Source organism: Podarcis vaucheri (genome assembly GCF_965113315.1).
Source record: "Podarcis vaucheri genome assembly, chromosome: 9".
Taxonomy (NCBI): Eukaryota; Metazoa; Chordata; class Lepidosauria; order Squamata; family Lacertidae; genus Podarcis; species Podarcis vaucheri.
The window spans coordinates 29,299,213-29,313,886 of record NC_138767.1 but is presented as its reverse complement, the minus strand read 5'-3'; the positions used below and the strand labels follow the sequence as shown (position 1 = coordinate 29,313,886).

The window sequence follows — 14,674 nt, the reverse complement described above, 5'->3', positions numbered from 1 at the left end:
CCTGTGGAAAAATCAGTATCCATTGCCTTTCTTTGGGAGAAGAAAAGGCTGAGGAGCAAACCCTACACAAATCTGGAGTGAAGTCCCTAAGGCGGTTGGGTGGTGCCTTGTCCATCTATTTCCGGCAACTCCTGCAGCCATGCTGGTGCCACATGTATTGATCTGCCCTTCTTTGGACCACAACAGCAAGGCCGGGGTGCGTGTGTCTTGTTTTCTGGGCAGCCCAGGACCTCCACCCACACTGTCCAGGCTTGCACCCCAGAGAGGTCACTTTGGTGCTGCTAATGCAGCAGAAACAGCAGTCCGTCAGCAGTTGCGAGTTACCGGTCTCTGCATCCACAGCAGGCGCTGTGATTCTTCAGCGGTTTGACTTCACCCCCGGAGGAGCACTCCATTGTCTTTCGAGACAGATGGATGCCGCCAACAACAACAGACATCCCTTCCTCCTCACCACCACCCTTCCTCTTCAGAAATTGTTTTCTTCTGTGCCAAACTTTGAAAGGAGGTTAAAAGAGGCAGGAAAATAAGTGAGGTGGGATTGGGCTAATGGCTGCAGAGCTATTTCCCTTTGGAAGAAAGCACTTCAGATTCTGCGTGCAGATAAACCTTTCACAAAAAGCATCTTGCTATTTTCATTTGCTCTGGACGACAAGTGATACATCAAAAGTTGCTCATCTGACTCAATTACCTCTCTGCAGGAGGCCCCAAGAAGATCAGATATAAGTGTATTAATGGAGCACTCCCTTTGAAACTTTCCATTAATGCTCATGGAATTGTGGCTGTTAACATCAGGAAGCTCTGAAATCCAGCAGAGCTATTATATGTACACAAAAAGCAGCTAGGCATTTCAAGTCACTTGAAATTAAACAGTTACTTAGAAACTCCAAAGGCAACACACACAGAGAGAAAAAGCATGCTTTCTCCATCTGAGCTAAATGAACTTAAGGAGCTTTGAACATGAACTCCTCTTTTCACCATCTGAATCAAGGAGAATACGCTACGTATGTCACTGGCAAGCTGTAGGCAAGCCCTTAACTTGTGAGGATGTGGTATGCAAAAAGAATAGCATTGCTTTTATTGTAAATTCTGCCTCTTTGTCTGTGTCTTATTTTATTTATTCTATATTATACCATATCATATTGTGTCTATTATTAGTCTATGATTATCATTATATATTCTATTAGAACTTTGTATTAATTTTATGTAAAGTGCCTTGCATAACTTTGTTTAAAGGTTTGATATAAATAAATAATAACATTTAAAACCAGGTTCTGGGGAATCTGAGGCTTGGAGGAGCCACAATGCTTAATAACCTGCCAATGCTTGTTGCACAGCCCCGCCCCACCCCCAAAGATTGCCTACAAGCTGAAAAAGATCCTTCCATCTACATAGTAGGGTTGTGCATCCTGAACAGAATGTGGCCAATTCAACATTTAACCAGAACAAGTTCAGATGCAGGGCAGGTTCAGATGCAGGGCATCACTGAAGATGCAGAGATGAGCAGAAAAGTAAATTCTTTATTCAGGAAAACAGCATACAAGCAGAGAGGTCTCAGGCAGAACCAGCCCCTATAATGGAGCATCTATCCCCTCCTTCTCTGCTTCATCAGCTGAGTCTGAGCTGCTTTCCGCACCTGGCTCCTCTTGCTCACTAAAGCCTGTTGCTTCTTCAACATCCAACCATTCCTCCCATCCCATCCCCCTCTGGTCTGTCCTCAATGTCTCACCACCACGCCTCTGGCTCTCAGGCTTCCCTAGGGGGGTTCCCAGGCTGGTGCCTCCCACCACTCCTCCTCATCCAGCCAGTTCTTGACATCAGGCAGCCCCTGGTTCACTGGGGTGTGGCCCACCTGGAGTAATCCGGGGCTGTCAAAAAGGGGCTGTCACTTGGTAGGGGCAGGAGCAGAAAACAGTGAAAGCTGAGATTCCTGCCTTCCTTGTTTCCTTCTCTACCACCCTCATCTCATTGCCATTGACAACATGTGGTACATAGCGTTGGATTTGGAGAATTAAAATACATTTTGGGCTCTTCTTGCCATCTGTTTTGTCAAAGTTTCTGACATGGAGAAATCATAGTACCAATCAAGTCGAGATGTTAAATACACATTTTCATATAAAACGTACATTTATTTAAAAAGAAGAAGAAGTAGAAGGTAGTACATAGCAGCTACTTGATATCTAATGCTCACTTCTACATGACTTGCAGTCAAAACCCTATGGAATTAACTAGTATTTCTATATTTTATTTTCATCAGGTGGTTGGTGTGGCACAAGCAATCAACAAGAAGTCTGGTGGTGGAGGAATATTCACTGAGCAAGATGAGAAGGTATAAATGATTGGCTTCTCCTCACTTTCCATGACAGCAAAGCTACTTCAAGTGCCTCCACCATCTGAGGTGGGGCAGGTAGCTTCTAGGGAAAGGGCCAACTAGGTGGTAGCTCCCTGGCTGTGGAGTGCTTCCCCCAGGGAGTCTCACCTGGTGCCTGCTTTAATGTCATTTAAGCACCATGCTGAAAAGAGTTGGCTTTGGAAAATTCTGCTGGCCATTAGTAACACCTGGATTCTTTTGACTTACCTGCTGTTGGACTAAGTGGCTCCTAGTTTATTCTGAATTTTGTAATTTGATTGTCTTTTTATTTTTGCACATTTCTTTGCTATTAAGGATGAAAAGCAGTACATAAATGTTTTTGCTTTAAAACAGTTTTCTTGTAATATTAATATTCTGTAAGCTACTTGGAAACTTGTTAGAAAGTGAAGAATCACCTAATGAAACAATAAATAAATAGGGTAACATGAACTAATTAATATTTCTTTCAATGACCATGTGAGCAGCACAAAAGTAAACCACTTTTCTACTGACAGCAGTGTGGGAGTAAATTAAAGCAGTTTGGAAGCATTCAGACATTTGGAAATTATATTCAGAAGAAGTACACCACTCATATATATTATTATGTGAGTGGTCTATACAGTGAAACAAAATAAATAAGCATTCTGTGTAACAGAGCTTAGAAATTCAACAATTTCATTCAAATATAGACTCATAGAAGTTGTTGTTATACACAGATAATTTAATTTCCTCTCTGTTTACATGAGTTTATTCTGGATTGTTTAGTCTGCTTGAACATAGTACTAGAGCCTCAAAGTATTGGGATTCATCCAATGAAGACAAAAGTCAGTGTTTCTTCACATGTCGCATAGTTAAAACTCTAGAATTAGCTTCCCCAAAATGCAGTGATGGCCGTCAGCCCAGATAGTGTTAAAGGGGGATAAGACAAATTCATGAAGGATAAAGGCTGTCAGTAGCTTTATTATACATCCTGGATCAGAGGCAACATGCCTCTGAAAACCCATTGCTTGGAAACAACAGCAGGAGTACAGGCGGCGACCATTTTGCACATGTCCAATTGATGCGCAACTGCGCCATGTAGGTCCTTTTGGACCCGGAAGAGAGCTGAATGGGGGCATAACAGAGCAGATTATGTCCACTCCACTGACGTGCATGGGGGCAAGGAACAGAACTCCCCCACAAAACGGCTGCTTCCCGTTATGCTATTGCTCTCATGTCCCGCTTGTGGGCTTCCCAGAAGCATCTGGTTGGTTGGTCAGTGTGAGGAAACAAGACGCTAGGCTAGATAGGCCTTCCTCTAATCCAGGGGTAGTCAACCTTTTTATACCTACCGCCCACTAATGCATCCTTCTTGATGGTAAAATTTCCTTACCGCCCACCAGTGCTTGATGGAAGGAGGATTCAGCTTGTTCTGTAGAACCCCCTACCACCCACATAGAATCCTGAAATGCCCACTAGTGAGCACTAGGGACCAGGTTGACAACCCCTGCTCTAATCCATCAGGGCTCTTTTTATGTTCTTAACAGAAATCACTCATTTATGAGCTTCTTATTCTTCTTATTTATTGAATTTGTATTCATTTGTAAATCTCAGGGCAGTTTTTATGATGAACTATGATTATACCATCGTTATATCTATTCACTGTTAAATCCTTCAATACTTCCCCAGTCCAACTCCCTCAGATGCAGTTGGACTACAACTTCCATCATCCCAAGGGCTGGCTGGAGCTGTTGGAAGTTGTAGTCCATAATATTGAGAGGGGACCGGTTTGGGAAAGGCTGCTCTATGCTACTAGCTGACAAACATTGGCAATAGCAGGATAAGAATTCATTCATCCTGTCTAAATGGAATGTGTAATGAACATCTGCAGGACATCAGAAGTAATATATTTCCTAAACAAAAATGGCTCACAAGTTTGCTATGTAAGCAAAATTTGATTCCTACTTTTAAAACACATAATTTATTGTATGATAGGGGGCTATACCATGTGTTCAGTATTTAAGGCTGACGTAACTCTCGGGGTGTGTGATTCCCCAGAACTACTTATTATGGAATACTTTTATCATGACAAAATAGAGATAAATATTGCATGGGTTGTGCTCAAGAATGCACTTATTCATGAATAAATACCTTGATGTCACTGATACTTCTTAAGTAAGCTGTGGTTAGAAGCGAGACACATGTTTCCAAAACAAATGCAGAACTCCTGGCAACTGCTGACTAGCAGAACAATTTTATGTATAATTGTCAAAAAATAATCTTAGACACCCTTCGATAGCATCTGTAGATTGTTTTTATTATTGCTCAGGGAAGGAGACTCTTTATTTTATTTGCTTTGGACCAAGTTGATGAGGGTCTCTGTAAGACATTGTGCACTTAATATTGCAAATAAGACATTCCATTATCCAACTCTGGTTTTGTGTTTGCAAGAATTAACCACAAATCTTTACCACTGGGGATATGGTCACAGGTAGAATTGGGTATTTTCGGACAGTATATAAACAACACTCACTGCTACTAAAGCAGGTTTCTTGGGAACAGAAAATAACAACTCTTCATGCCATATCCAAGTAATTAGAGTGCTGTTAGAAACAAGAAAACACAAGAGCATTTCAAAATGTAAATAACTGTTTGGGGAATCTGATATATAGGCCTGTACATGTTGTCCCTTCTTTGGGATTGTTGGCAGATACTGAAGACAAATGGCAAAGAGCAGAGAAGTAATCTCACACTGGTTAGGATTGCCAATGTGTTTTATGCAAATGTTAAGAGTCAATATAAACCAATAGAGAGGAAAGCACCTAGAGCAAGCGAGACAATTTTCTGTCCAATTTGAAACCTCCCCTCTCTGCTTTTGTGTTAGTAGAATCTAGCCCAATACTTTCTGGTCCTTATCTATACTGTATTGTGCTTTGACAGCGATTAGTTGACTATCTCCCAGCCATCTCAATACTCAGCCTGCCAATTCAATTAACTTAGTATTACCTGGTTTTTAGGATTTTGCTGCATATCTGGCTTTTTGTGGAATTGTTCTTCACAACGCACAGCTGTATGAGACGTCCCTGTTGGAAAACAGACGTAACCAGGTGAGCCTAAAAAGTCATTATCCCATCTATCTATCTATCTATCATCTATCTATCTATCTATCTATCTATCTATCTATCTATCATCTATCTATCTATCTATATCATCTATCATCTATCTATAATCTATCTATCTATCTATCATCTATCTATCTATCTATCTATCATCTATCTATCTCTATCATCTCTCTATCTATCATCTGTCTATCTCTCTCTCTCTCTCTCTCTCTCTCTCTATCTATCTATCTATCATCTCTTGCATAATGTATGGCTTGGAGTTGTGGGCAGAATTAGTGTGGGAGCCTGTCCATGTGGCCTTGATTTGGCTCGCATAGTCTTGGGCTTTCCAAGGCCTCTATTTGCTTTATATCCCACCTTTTCTTCCATAGAGCACAAGGTGGCAGGCATGGGTCTCCAACTCCCCATTCAATCCCCCAACAACCCTGTGTAGTAGGTTGGGCTGAAAGGCAGTGACTGACCCAAGGTGAACTTCATGGCTTCTTGGGGATTTGAACCTTGTCTCCCAGGTCCTTGTCTGGCACTATACCAACCACTATACCAAACTGGCTCCCTGCTGCTTCAGATAGCTGGAGACATTAGGATTGAACCTGGGACTTTGTGCATGCAGAGCATGTGCTCCCCCCACTGAGCCACAGGCCTTATATGAACTTGTAGATTGTAGCCAACATACAAATACCTCGATGGGCAGTGGTGAGATGTAACTAAAGAAATAAAGAGTTGAGAGGTTTCAAATGCTTGGAGGGAAATTAGAAAAGAAAGGAAGGTAAATTCAGAGCATCTGCCCCCCCCACTGCCACTCCAATTTTCCTGACGTTGGGGTGAGTTGGAGCCTGAACAAGCCCTGATCCTGCGCCTTCTGTAAACTCACTCAGACTCTGAGGCTCCTCCACATGTATTAATAGGGTGTTTACTGTATCTGGTGAATCAGAGTTGGTCTCTCTCAGTATGTTTCTAAGGGTGTGTCCTCTAGCCATGTGCTTTGTTGGAGGGTTATTTATATTCCACCACTGTTTACGGAGGGAAGTATCTAGGGCCACCTCTGGCAGTGTGGAAAAAAATCAGTATGAATAAAATAGGCAGACAGTGCTCCTAAACTTGCAAGTGGGGTGGGATTTCAAAATTGCTTGAAAAGGGGTGTAAACGTCTCAGCCCAGCTCCATAATGCGGCACTGCATGGTTGATGTTTTTTCAAACAGGGTCCTAGTTTGCCAAATTGAGAATTCCACTCCACATACACACCCACCCACGGCAAAGCTTACAGTGGGGCATTGTGGGAGAAATCAAGGTTGTGTTGACACGATGAGCCAAAACATCCAAAGACGCGAGTCCCCACTGGGTTAAGAATGTACCCGACCCAAAATTTCTATTGCAGAAGATGGATGAATGATGTCTCTGTCTTGAGTAGACAGGAAGCAGAAAGCATGGGTAGCCAAGTAGCTAATTTGAAAACTTTTTTTATGTTAAATATTTGTCGGTTTAACCAAAGGATATCACCAAAAGAAAAGGCAGGGGGAACTGTAAAAGAACTAGGTAAAAAAAAAGAAATCTGTGGGATGAAACATTTCCTCAGTTATGCACCATTATTAATTATGTGGTTCTGTTATGGCTTGGGTTCTGCTATGATTGTCTTGCAGCAAGGTTCCTGATAAGGGGTTTTGTGTGAATGAAAAATGCTTATGATTCTTTGATTTAAAAAGATATAAAAATAGATGATCGGCATCATGTGTTGTTTGGTCCTGAGACTCTCATCTCCATGAAAAGAAGGGGGAGGGATCTCCCTGCATAATTATTAAATTTGTATCTGCCTTGCTTTCCATCAAAAATGTGCCAACATTAATATATCTTTTCTTTTCCCTTGTAGGTTCTCCTCGATCTTGCCAGCTTAATATTTGAAGAGCAGCAATCTTTAGAAGTGATTTTGAAGAAGATAGCTGCCACCATAATCACCTTTATGCAGGTGCAGAAGTGCACCATTTTCATCGTGGATGAAGACAGCTCGGTAAGTACAGAACCTGACTCCTTTCCGAGGAAAGAAGATTCCCAGGCATCCCTTAGATGCCCTAGAGCCAGCACTCAGCTTCCCATAATCAGCGCTGGAAGCCCATCTTTTGCAATTGCGTTCAGTGACCATATGCATACAAGGAACAACAATGGACTAGACCCCTGGATTGCAGCCGCTGAAAGAGCAGAGTGCAGTGGTTATTGTGCACCCTTCACTGATGTCCTGTCTTGCATTTTAAAATTTTTTGATCTGCCTCTCATAGTGACTGAGAACAAAAATAACAACAACAATAGTATACATACAATAAATCGCTAAAACATAAAATCAGCACAACATATTTAAAGAAGGAACAGGTTAAAAGGCCTGCAAACATAAAGAGGGTGTTTGCATAATGCTGAAATGGCATCAAGGGTGCAGGCGCCTGAAGAGAGCATTCCATGGTTGGGTTGGCACCTAGCCCATCTCACTTGGTGAGGACACCTGGAGAAGGGACTCAGAAGATGCTCTTTGGGTGTAGAGAGGAGCAGATTACAACCCATGAAGAAATTTAAGGCAGTCATATAAGAAAATGGCTATATTATCTTCAGTATTTGAGACAGTATGCCTCTGAATATCAGTTGCTGGAAGCATCTGCCTGTTGCCTTCCTATAGACATCTGGTTGGCCACTGTGAGAACAGAATGCTGGAAAAGATGAGCCTTTGGTCTGATCCAACTGGGCTTTTATGTTCTTATGCCTAGCAACACGGTACCATGAGACAGAAGCAACTTTGCTGCTGTCCTTGAATAAATAAATAAATAAATTGAGTGCTATGAAATACAGATAATTCCATTTATACATACTAACTAAGCTGAAACTCTGTTCTCATTTTTAGGATCCCTTTTCCAGCGTCTTTCACATGGAATCTGAGGAATTAGAAAATTCAAGTGAGACTCACAAAAGGTAAAAATGGATCTCAAATTACCATTGCCTCAGACACATGGGCAAGACAGAAAATGCAGTGCTTTCTGCTTTCATATCTCCAGAAACATTAGCTGCACAAAGCCGCAGATATGAAATAATGCACAAGGATACACCTCTTGTGCATTCTGCTAATTTAAGAGGAGCTTATGCAGAAGATATCCCCTGAGGGTTGCACTCCTCTTTGCTCAGAGATTCAGCACTACCAGACAGAACGGCTGTACATGCTCAGTACACTTTTCTTTTTAAAAGCTCCTTTGTTGCTTTACAAAAGGGATTGGAAATTAGTGGCTCCATTCTACTTCTGGTGGGTGCATAGGCAAAGTCCACAGCGAGGAGCGTGGGATAGAGGAGATATGAAAGAGGATACTTGCCTTCATGAGTGAGCAAGAGGAGAAGGGATCCTGTCAAGATGAAGGTGGTTCATCATTTTGTTGGCTTATCTTCCCCTCTTAGTGCTGCAGTGTATTTGCCATGCAAGTTCCCCACCATTGGCTGCATGATATAGTGCTAAACTAGATGCAGAGATGGTGAATTGCAAACAACAGGTAGAAGGGATTTCCTGCAGCAGTCTCTCCAAAAACAGTTAGTTAGACCAGGGTTGGCTGACCTGTGGACCCCTAGAAGTTGTTGGACTACAACGCGTATCATCCCTGACTACTGACCATGCTGGCTGGGGCAAACATGAATTGGAGTTCAACAACATTTAGAGGGCTTTAAGTTACTCAGCCAGCCCTGATGAAAGCTCATGCTGATGCTGCTGGTGCTCAGACTGTGCTTGGACTAATGGGAATTGTCTGTGTGCCACTTCTGAGGGTCAGGTGGGTCAAATCTACACATTGTGGTCCTCATAATGTCAGCCTGGAAGCAATACAACAGGCATGTCCAACAGGTAGATCGCGGGGGTGTCCCAGGTAGATCATGGCATGAAGTTTAATGATGGCCTTTGGCCAAACCCCCCCCCCAAAAAAAAACACCAATGCTCAACAAATTCTGTAAACTGCCCCCCCAAGCTCAACCCTCCCCTAAAAAAAGCTCAACAGCTTCTGGCAATGACAATGGGTAGATCACAGCCGATCTTTTTATACTGTGAGTAGATCACAGTCTCTTGGGAGTTGGACATGCCCGCAATACAAGAAACAACAGACATATGGAAAGACACAAGGAACATTTTGAAAGTTTAATTCAACTCAGCCTTTATTAAAAGCTTTTATCCAACCCATGTGGTCAAAATGCTGACCTATTTTCACTACTGAAATTGATTTAATTCTGCTGATGTTCCTGGGACTTGGGCTGCTATTCCAATCACCCTTCCCTTGGCAATTTCCTTCAGAATCAATGGGGCTGTCACTTAATTCTGTAGATAGAACGAAGATGTGTGCCAGCTAGATTGAGTAGTATGTGACATAGAAATTCATCTTACAGAGAGGGTTACAGACCACAGTTTTCTAGAAGGGCACAATATCCAAGTCATCACATTTGCTTAATAAAATACATGCAGAGCTCTTAACTAGGAATCTTGGCACAGAGTCTTTGCAGATGCTACACTAAACAAGGTGGTCCAAGCGGAAAACAGCCCCTAATGCCAGGCTTTTGAAGAACAAGGCATAGTCTCTGGCAAGTTTGTTCGGAGATGTTTTGAAACTGTTTGTAAACACGTTTTCAAATGTATCTCCTTAACCACAAAGGACCCCCAAAAGCTTCACTTCTAGAGCACATGGGGCTCTTTCCACTCACACACTGTACAGCTTTATGCATGGCTCTTCAAATTGCATGAATTTAAAACAGAAGGTGATCGGATCAATGCAAAAGTCTTCTGAGCATGTACAGAGAAAGACTGAGTCTTCAGCAAAGAGAGTGGCAGCAGTGGGAGGGGAGGGAATATAACATAATTACTACTTGGGAAAGATTTATTTTGTGTCTGATTGGAATAAGGAAATGTTATATCACAGTACAGCAAATGCAATGCAAGACATGTGCATTCAGCTCTGAAAAGCATCTTTTAACATGAACTTTCGAAAGTGTTGAGAACATTCATAAGGGTTCCATCTGCTCTGTGTTATTTGTGAAGCAAATTTGTTTTTGTTTTACAAACATGCCAAAATTCCAAGTGCAAATGATTAAATCTGATTTTAGAAACACCTCTCTCTTCTTGCATGCTTTTCATTCTTCAACATTGGTTCCCTTATATTTTTTACCTTTGATGTACATTATGTTTGATGGTTTTCTATTTTTAAAAAAACTTGTAGCACCTCATTATCTTTCTGTTGTTTTCCTTTGAACATCCTTCATTGATTGCTCAAGACCTGCCATCCACTGTCCATGCGGCAGCTCTTCTTTTTCTTTTGAAAGATAGACTGCATGGGTAATCTCTTTTTGATATTGCTGCTAGCATAGAGCAGCCTTCCCTAAAGTAGTTTTTGACTCCAGCTTCCAGCAGCCTCAACTAGCATGGCCAGGAGTCAAAGATGACAGAAACTGTAGTCCAGCAACACCTTGAGGGCAGACATCTTGCGGAAGTCTAGGGACGTATTAGAGAATTAAATGGTGAATGGTTGTAATAGGTGAATGGATGTAATGATAGCCCCGGAATAGTTTAGAGAAGCAGATATATGGAGAGCTCCAGTTGCTATTATCTGGATGTGTGATTCCCAGGTACAACAACAACAACAAAAATCTGCCCTGAGGGGAAAGCAGTTTATCTAAGGCATGTATGCATTGCTTTGCTAGTGCCGTTTATTGTGTATCAGTTTTGAGCTTTTTAGTGGAGATGCAATTCCACTATGAATTTCCACTATGTATTTAATAAATTAAATATAATGAAACTAAGCTGTTTTAAAATAAAATGTACATACTAGACAATACTGGCTTTTCATTCAGTTGTCAATATGAAAAAATGAAAAAGCAGAAGAGGTTTAAGCAGCACATCTGAAAGCAGCTGCTCCCTCACACTCTGCTCATGAGCACTTTGTTTACATGGTTCGGTTCAGGTTAACAGTAGGCTTTTCTTGAACTAAAGCCCAAGAGCCACAGTCTTTAGGGTCAATGGAAAGACAATATCTGGATCCTTTGGCAGGGAGATTTATTTGAAGGACAGTGTTCAGAGATGGATTAACAGTGGGACTGAAAGACAAATAAAAAACCCCAGATAAATCCAGCTCTGGTTGGATGCCTTTTTATCGACAATCCAGCATGTTACTTAAGCAAATTACTGGAAAAATGCATTTTGAGTGTGTGCTGGATAAAGCGTTATGCCTACAAAAAAATCTCAGATTTCAAGTGTGGTATTTGAGTGTCCAAAGCTGCCTTGGGAACTTAACTTCATCTGTAGTGTACAAAAGCATGCATTAAACTTGCTTTGTTGAACAGTAATGTTGATCATTAGATGCCATGATTGACAAAGTCCCTAGTGAGGTTTTCAATGCCCCATTGACTGAGTTTCAGTTTTTGCAGGTTGATGACATTGATGGGGTGCTTTTGAGTATGTGCCCAACAATGTGCCCTTCAGATCCTTACCCTACATGGCTGATTAAAGCTGTTGTGTGGGGGAGAATGATTGGGTGGGTTCAGGTTGTGGTGAACACATCTCTGTGGGCAGGGAGGTGTTGGCCACTTCTGAAAAAAACCATACTGGACCCAATAGTATTTAACAACTACCACCCTATTGCAAATACCCTCTTTTGGGGCATAGTACGCAAGAGGGTCATGGTCAAGCAGCTACTGGTGTTCCTGGAGGAAACTGATTATTCAAACCCATTCCAATCTGGTTCAGACCTGAATTTACAAACAAGTGGTACATGAATTATATGAAAATAAATAAAACAATTCAGAGTTTTTGAGCAAGGTGTCATCAGTATTCTGATGATACCTAAGTCTGGTTCTCTGTAACATCTGGTTGGCCTAGTGTCTGGATGCAGTGGTAGGCTAAAAAATGTAAAGGTACCCCTGACCGTTAGGTCCAGTCACGGACAACTCTGGGGTGCAGCGCTCATCTCGCTCTATAGGCTGAGGGAGCCAGCGTTTGTCCGCAGACAGCTTCTGGGTCATGTGGCCAGCATGACTAAGCCGCTTCTGGTGAACCAGAGCAGCACACGGAAATGCCGTTTACCTTCCCACCGGAGTGGTACCTATTTATCTACTTGCACTTTGACGTGCTTTCGAACTGCTAGGTTGGCAGGAGCTGGGACCGAACAATGGGAGCTCACCCCGTCGCGGGGATTCAAACTGCCGACCTTCTGATAGGCAAGCTATAGGCTCTGTGGTTTAGACCACAGCGCCACCCATGTCCCTTAGAGGTAGGCTAGATACAGCCTAAAAAACTAAGCCTGATTTCTACCAATGCGGAGGGTCTGTGGGTGACTGGTTCCTAAGTCTGGGAAGTGGTTAAGCTGCCTGCCCTGGATTCACACTCTCCTTGAAGAAGCATGTGTGCAGTTAAGGGATGCTCCTGGATCCAGCTCTGTCACTGTAGGCTCAGGTGTCCTTGGTGACTAGGAGTGCCTTTTACTGACTTCACTTGATAAGACAGCTGTGGCCACTCCTGGACTGGGATAGCTTGACCACAATTCTCCATGCGTTGGTTACTTCACAGTTGGATTACTGCAATGCACTCTATGTAGGGCTTCCCTTGGGGTTTGTCTGGAAGCTACCACTAGTGCAGAATGTGACAGCTAGGTTGCTTGTGGGGGCAAACTACTGCCAGAATGGAACATCTTGCTTGCTTGCAATGGCTCCCATCTGTTACCAGGCCAGCTCCAATGTGTTGATACTAACATATAAGGCCATATACAGCTCAGAACCAGATTACTTGAGAAACTGCCTTATTCCTTATATACCCAGTAGATCCCTGCAGTCTGTGAAAGTTCATTCTGCAGTAACTCGAAGCAGGGCTTTTAGTACTGTGCTGCTGCTGTTCTGTGGAATAACACCCTTGTGTGACAGGCACCCACTTTCTGGAAACAAAGGATAAATGGGTCTTTGCCAGGAGTATCTCTTTTGTATTGTTTTAGTTTTGCTTCAAACGTATCAGTTGGTGTGGTTTTTTTTGGCTGTTTTTATTGTACAACGCCTTGAGATGATTATGTAGATGTTGATCAATAACTGAATAATAACAATGAGGAGTGTGGTGCAGAGAAATTACTCTGTTTCTTCTTGCTCCAACAGAAACTATGATACAAACCAGATTAATTATATGTATGCTCAATACGTGAAGAATACCATGGAGCCTCTTAACATTTCAGATATTCGCCAAGACAAAAGATTTCCTTGGACAGTAAGTAAATGTAAATCTAGATTTTGACCTTACCAATGGAAAATGTAGGGCTTTTTGTGCATGCAGTTCAATTACGGAAGATCTTGTGCGATGCCCCTCTAGGGTGTTTCTTGCATTAAGAGGCCTTGAATAGTTTCAAGAGGCATAATCACATTAGCCCTCAACACCTGCTTCAGTCCCCACTCTGCAGATGTCTACATCTTTCATGGGACCATACCTGTCTAGCCTGAAGGCAATTGCTCTGTCTGGCCCATTTTCTACCATTTTGTACCTGGTCCAGGAAGGCAAAGTTCTGATATGATTTCAGTTACAAAGACTACTGTTCACTGATGCATTCAGGACAGATCAGTTATGCACTGATTTGCTGTGTGGTGGATCATGGACTAGACTTTTTGATAGCTATCCTTTGAATTGTTTAATGGATTGTTGTTTTTCAATAGATTGGCCTTCTGTGTTTTTGCCTTACAGTTAATTGTTTATTGATTGCTCTGATTATTACTGTGTTGTGGATTTGTTGTTTTTGCTGCCCCCCCATTACTGTTACATTTTAACAGTTTTCATGTAAACTGCCTCAAACATTTTATGTGGAATGTCAGGATATGAGAGAACCAATGTGGTTAGGCTGTGGGATCAGTACCTGGGAAGGTAAAGGTAAAGTGACCCCTGACCATTAGGTCCAGTCGTAACCGACTCTGGAGTTGCGGCGCTCATCTCGCTTTATTGGCCGAGGGAGCCGGCGTACAGCTTCCAGGTCATGTGGCCAGCATGACTAAGCTGCTTCTGGCGAACCAGAGCAGCGCACGGAAACGCCATCTATCTTCCCGCCGGAGTGGTACCTATTTATCTACTTGCACTTTGATGTGCTTTCGAACTGTTAGGTGGGCAGGAGCTGGGACTGAGCAATGGGAGCTCACTCCATCATGGGGATTCGAGTCCTAGGTTCTGTGGTTTAACCCACAGCACCACCCGCATCCCAAGTACCTGGGAAAC

The 14,674-nt window shown here is 42.4% G+C and overlaps 1 protein-coding gene across 9 annotated transcripts in view; it reads left to right on the top strand.

Annotated features, from left to right (window-relative positions):
- The window catches only part of PDE5A (phosphodiesterase 5A), an 85,848-nt gene that overhangs the window by 45,398 nt on the left and 25,776 nt on the right, over window positions 1–14,674 (top strand). For all 9 annotated transcript variants that reach the window (XM_082236932.1, XM_082236929.1, XM_082236927.1 and 6 more), the window contains exons 4-8: window positions 2,255–2,326; window positions 5,344–5,433; window positions 7,313–7,450; window positions 8,327–8,394; window positions 13,576–13,684. In XM_082236932.1, the coding sequence (XP_082093058.1) occupies window positions 2,255–2,326; window positions 5,344–5,433; window positions 7,313–7,450; window positions 8,327–8,394; window positions 13,576–13,684 (477 nt within the window). The remainder of the gene's footprint in view (window positions 1–2,254; window positions 2,327–5,343; window positions 5,434–7,312; window positions 7,451–8,326; window positions 8,395–13,575; window positions 13,685–14,674) is intronic.